This window comes from Monodon monoceros, unplaced genomic scaffold (genome assembly GCF_005190385.1).
Source record: "Monodon monoceros isolate NGI ecotype Baffin Bay Population unplaced genomic scaffold, NGI_Narwhal_1 Super_Scaffold_5, whole genome shotgun sequence".
In the NCBI taxonomy this organism is placed as follows: Eukaryota; Metazoa; Chordata; class Mammalia; order Artiodactyla; family Monodontidae; genus Monodon; species Monodon monoceros.
In genome coordinates this window covers 74,887,357-74,893,673 of record NW_021703782.1, presented here as the reverse complement: position 1 = coordinate 74,893,673, position 6,317 = coordinate 74,887,357, and the positions used below count along the sequence as shown (strand labels likewise).

Below are 6,317 nucleotides of genomic sequence, written 5' to 3'. Positions count from 1 at the left end.
ATTAATGTATATAAAGGCCATAATTTTTAACTGACATCAACAAATACCTGAACATAAAATAATAAAATAAATAAGATTATCCCAGATTCCAATATATTGTTAAAAATGTAATAATTTCAACAACTTGTACTTGAATCTCAGGTCCAAAAGACCTGAAATAATGGTGCAAAACGTGAAAAACACAGAAACCACAGAAAATATTAAAACAATACAATAAACTGTTAAATCAAAGTCCAAAAAAACCTTCAAGTTTATTGTCCTCAACACCTATCAAAGACTGAAAGAGAGAAAAAGACTAATATAATGCCATATTCTCAATTCATGCTTTTCTTAAACTTCAAGCTCTGAGTCTCAAAGATAGGTTGTTACTAGGATATCTGAAGAGATGACACCATATGCGCACATCAATATTTTAACAGACTGCCACCCTTGAATGATCAAGGGACCAAACACCAAATTTCTAAAATTTACTTTCTTTTCCCATAGGTTGACAACCCTTGTGCCCCTGTATTCCTGCTTAGCACTTCCATGATAGGTATACAGATAAAGGAAGAGGAAGTTAGATGCAAATAATGTTGGCACTTAACAACAATTCAGGTATAAGGTTTGATATAGTAATTGAAATCCATAGTTCAATCTCAAAGCAAGATTGGATTTATAGTTTTCCCTTCCTGTTAGCATATGGGATCAAATGCATGCTAAGTAGTTATACATTAGAAACCAAGTCTCAAAGATGACTTTAGGAAGGTAGCATCAGGTAAAAAATTACTGTCCATACAGGGAATGATGACAAGGAATGATGACAAGGAATGAAACAGTATAAGGCAATCTAATTTTGCCATCTCTTGCTTCTACTTTCTAGGGCTTTGAAGCAAAGATCAGTGTTTCCTAACATTTTGTCCTCCCAGGAATGTAGTACTCCCATAGACATTGTCAACAATTCTTCATGCTAACTCTACGCTTTCTTCTGCCGCTTCAATGCAAGTAAAGATAAACTGATTTTACTGTAAATACGGATGGTTTTGATTTAGCTCCCATTTTTAAACTAATTTATTCTTAAATGTCAGCATTTTAATTATTAATGGCAAAGTATCTGCTACCCACTTCATGAGTAATGAAGATTGACCAATATGTTGATATCCCAAAGTGGACAGCTGCTGACCATAAACAATTAACACTAACTTGCCTATTCTAACCAAGCAACTAAAGAACTGTGAGATAACTAACATGGCATCCTACAACTGAAAAAAGAAATACTTAGTAGCCATTTAGTCCTGTATTTTGCAACTCCTCTGTCAGGAACTCTCATATGCAATGAAAGACTACCAAATTTTTCTTTCCTTCCCTACTGACACTTTTAGCCAGGGTGAGGGGAATAAAGGTGATAGTAACCATAGTAGAAAGGAGATAGGCTAATAAATATGATGGAGGAGGTTTCACATGTGTATTATATCTATAATATGATTATGGATGAGTGCTATGCAAGAAACAACGTCTAGAGGTCAGGAAAATGGCAGCCGCACTGTGCCCCAAGAAGGGTCACTGGGCTGTCACTGACCAGGAAAGACTCACTAAAAGCAGTGGGATAGGACTTCAATGTTTTTACTTCACTTCACAGTCAGCCAAAGTACTGCATTTTTCAAACTGGATTCATACTTGGGTTGCTTTCACTATGTAAATAAAACAAATGAAGAATTTTTCAATAACAATGGATCTTTTACTTGGCATATTAAACCCCTCCCCCAACACCACCCCCCAACCCCGCCACTACCACGACCCTTAAGCCAAGGCACTCCTCCCATGACTTTGATTGAGCCTTTTGTAGAATTATGAACTTGGAGAGCTTTTTAAAGGAGAAACGAACGAACTGAACGCCAGGTGGGATTTAGCCAAAGCTGTCACAGCTCTGGTTGTTACCCCTCATAATCCATCTTGCTGAATCAAAAAGCAAACTGTGAACAAACAGCTTAGGCAGTTTGTTTGAAGATACACTCCTGTCTTTCTAGGAGGGATTAAGTAATGGCTACAGTTTGTTTGGAAAATGATTATCCACATGAAAATTATTAAATTCATGTGACATCTCTTTGTGCTGAAATGTTTTATAACTTTTCGCCTCTGGATCATAGTGACAATGATGCTGTAGTTTTTATACTAAAACACAGGCTCTCTCCACAGTCTTTCAAAAAGTCGTCAATTTTTTTTGCATTTGCCACAAGCATACAGAAGATGTTGACTTTCAAACTTTTAAATAATAAGGGTTCAAGCTCTGCCTTTAAAAGGCATCACAGCAATACCAGATGTGGAGAGAAGAGGATTATTTTCAGCTTTTATTCTAAACACTGGATTCCATAAAAGCCACATTCATACCCTGCCGGGGGAGACAGATTAAGTGGCTGAGACCTTGAGCAAGAAAGGAAGAATAAAGGCAACCCTGTGATACATCAGAAGTAAAGTGTTTTCCCTTAGAGTATAGAATGGAGTGATATTAAATTTTCATTGTGGTAAGCAGATCTAAACCTTGGAATACAGTATAATCTCTAAATATCTAAGCAATCAGCCTCTTATATCACCAAATATTGCATTTTTGATACTCAACGTATTTTGGTATGCAGGTAACGAATTGAGGTGAGAAGAGAGGCTGGGGGAGGAGGGTGTTATTCAACAAACACTAAATGGTTGCTATGTTTCAGGCACCATGGTGGTTCTTGGATAAACAGGCTTAATAAAACACTGGCCCTCTCTTCTTATACTCATAGTCTAGTAAGGGAGACAGACACGTAAACAACAGATTACTAACCATTGTGATAAAGAGCACAATAGAAGGGTAACCATTATGTTGATTAAGCAGAACTCCATAGAATGCAGACAAAAAAAAAAAAACCAAACAAACAACAACTTCATTCATTCCCTTTATACTAGGTCCTTTATAACCAATCCGCAGATTCATTTTTTTCTCTTGTCCTTTGAAGAAAATTTTGGGTAAGGGAAGGTCCCATAATTTTCTTAGACACTCTTCTTTTAAGTTACTTTTAGTGCCAAGAATAATCTAGCTCAGTAATAATAAGGTCTAGTCCAGTTTATTAATCAAAACACCAACTTGATTTAAAGTTAAAACTTCTTCCCTCTGCCAACTGGTAGTAGTTTCAAGCTGGGACACTTAAAGTGGAGGAGAAGGGTATGGTCTTCTTTTTTCTCTATTTCCTCCCTTGCATTCTTTAACCCATCCAACTCCCATCTCCACACACAAAATTGCTTCTGTCTCCATCAGGGATGGAACTAGGCAAAGAGAGAAGAAAGCATCAGGAAATGTCTTAACTTGACTGGTACTATTAGAATCTGAACAAAGTAAATTCTTTCTCTAATAAGGTATTACTTATCCCACGAATATTAATGGAACACCAATTACATTTTAAGAACTGTTACAAACACTGAGGACACATAATAAAAAAATCAAAGTCCCTGATTCCATGGACTTTACAGTCTAGTGGGGGCTATAAGTCAACACACATTATACTAAATATATATAATTTATTCAGATAGATTGTATGTAAAATACAATGTTAATTATATAAAAAATATGTTAGATGGTGACAAGTGCTATGGAAAAATATTAAACAGGAAAGGGGGATAAGGAGCATGAGAGGTAGGTTAATTTTACTTAGGGCAGTCAGGAAAGCTTTTTCTGATAAGGTGATATTTGAGCAAGAGACCTGAAAAAAACTGAAGGATTTAAGCCAAGAAAATATCAGATTAAAGAGCATTCCGGCCTGAGAGAATAATAACTGCAAAGGCCCTGAGGTAGGCAAATGTTTAGTATGTTCAAAGAACAGCAAGAAGGCCAGTAGTATGGCTAGAGTAGAAGAAGAAAAGGAAAGAATGTTGGAGATGAGGCCAAAGAAGTAGAAAAATCTTAGATCAAATATAAGGTATGCAGAGGCCATTGGGCTTTTTTCTGAGTTAAAAAGAGAAGCTCCTGGAAGTTTTAAGCAGAGAAGTAAAATGATATAATGTATGTTTTTAAAATATCAGTCTGGCTTCAAGGTGGAGAATAGATGGTAAGGCAAACATGGAAGCAGGAAGACAATTCGGAAGCTACCAGAAGAATTTAGGCAAGAGATGACGGTAGCTTGAATCACTATGCCTGAGTAGGAAGCAGGTAGAGAGCATTAGACAGATTCTGAATATACTATAAAAGATTTAATGATGGACCAATTATGGGTATGAGAGTGAGAAAAAAGTCAAAGCTAACTGAAAAATTTTTGACCTCAGAAACTCAAAGAAGGATGTTGCTACTTATAGAAATAGGGGAAAATGTGAGAAGGTAAGGTTTGACTTAAAAAACAAACAAGCAAAGGAAACAAAAGCAAATAAACAAATGGGATTACATCAAACTAAAAAGTACAGCAAAGAAAACTACCAACAAAATGAAAAGGCCACCGGTTGAATGGGAGAAGAAATCTGCAAACAATATATCCAATAAGGAGTTAATATCAAAGTATACAAAGAACTCATATAACTTAATATCAAAACAACAAACAATCCAATTAAAAAATGGGCAGAGGAACTGAACTGATATTTTTCCAAAGAAAATGGCCAACAGGCACATGAAAAGATGCTTAACATCACTAATCATCAGGGAAATACAAATCAAAACCACAATGAGATATCACCTCACACATGTAAGAATAGTTATTATCAAACAGACAACAGACCAGCTGGGCCTGGCGCATTGGCGCCCCCACTGCCACCACCGCCGCCGCCACCGCCGCCCACCTGCCACAGGGAGCGAGCTCAGGGCCCCGGCCATGCTGCGCCATGGCCCTGTACCGCACGGAGGAGCACGGCCAGCCCCACTCTCCCGGTTACCACCTCTTTTTCAAGAATGTAGCTGGTCACTACATTTCCCCTTTCATGATATTCCTCTGAAGAGGAAAATGGCATTCCTACAAAGAGAGCACGAAATGATGAATATGAGAATTTGTTTAATATGGTTGTAGAAGTACCTCCGTGGACAAATGCTAAAATGGAGACTGCCACAGAGGAGTCATTGAATCCCATTAAACAAGATGTAAAGGATGGCAAGCTTCCCTATGTGGCAAATATCTTTCCTCACAAGGGTTATATATGGAATGATGGTGCCCTCCCTCAGACTTGGGAAGATCCCCATCGAACAGATAAGAGCACAGACTGCTGTGGAGATAATAATCCTATTGATATTTGTAAGATACGCTCAAAGGTTCTTTCTCATGGAGATGTTGTTCATGTGAAGAACCCTGGAATTCTGGCTCTTATTGATCAGGATGAAACAGATTGGAAATTAATTGCTATCAATGTGAATGATCCTGAAGCCTCAAAGTTTCATGATATTGACGATGTTAAGAAGTACAAACCTGGTTACTTAGAAGCTATGCTTAATTGGTTTAGATTTTATAAGATACCAGAGGGAAAACTGGAAAACCAGTTTGCTTTTTTTTTTTTTTTTTTTGTGGTATGCGGGCCTCTCACTGTCGTGGCCTCTCCCGTTGCAGAGCACAGGCTCCGGACGCGCAGGCTCAGCGGCCATGGCTCACGGGCCCAGCCGCTCCGCGGCATGTGGGATCCTCCCAGACCGGGGCACGAACCCGTGTCCCCTGCATCGGCAGGCGGACTCTCAACCACTGCGCCACCAGGGAAGCCCAACCAGTTTGCTTTTAATGGAGAATTCAAGAACAAGGCTTTTGCTCTTAAAGTTATTAAATCTACTTATGAATATTGCAAAGCATGGCTTACGGAGAAGTGTGATGGAGGGGCTATAAATTGGACAAACGTGCAGGTATGCGATAGCCCTTTCCACTGCTCTCAAGAGGAAGCTAGATCATTAGTTGAATCGGTGCCATTTTCACTGAATAAAGGAAGTAATGAAGAAGATCAAGTATGGCACTTCCTTGGCAAGTGATGAGAACATTTGAAGTTCTGCCATCAGGATTCCAGTCTCTAAGAACTACAAGACTCCCATCTCCCCCAAGTGCTAGAAACAGGCAGATCTATGAGAATTTGCTAACTTCCTGTTGAAACTTCTTTTTTCAAACTTTTTGATATGCAATGTGTAAATAAACATTGAAATTTTTGAAAAAAAAAAAGACAACAAATGACAAGTGTTTGCAAGGATGTGAAAAAAAGAAAGAAAAAGGAAACCTCATGCACTGTTGGTGGGAATGTAAATTGGTGAGGCCACTATAGAAAACAGTATGGAGGTTCCTCAAAAAACTAGAAACAGAACTACCACATGATCCAGAAATCTCACTCCTGGGTATATATCTGGAAAAAATGAAAGCACT

At 38.2% G+C, this 6,317-nt stretch overlaps 1 protein-coding gene across 1 annotated transcript; it reads left to right on the top strand.

Annotated features, from left to right (window-relative positions):
• The first annotated feature begins 4,815 nt into the window (after positions 1 to 4,815).
• Positions 4,816 to 5,994, top strand: LOC114884602 (inorganic pyrophosphatase 2, mitochondrial-like). Its single transcript, XM_029203660.1, is given in 4 exon segments — positions 4,816 to 4,913; positions 4,915 to 5,150; positions 5,238 to 5,464; positions 5,684 to 5,994. Coding segments are annotated over 4 exon segments (813 nt in total). The 3' UTR covers positions 5,936 to 5,994.
• Positions 5,995 to 6,317: the final 323 nt, after the last annotated feature.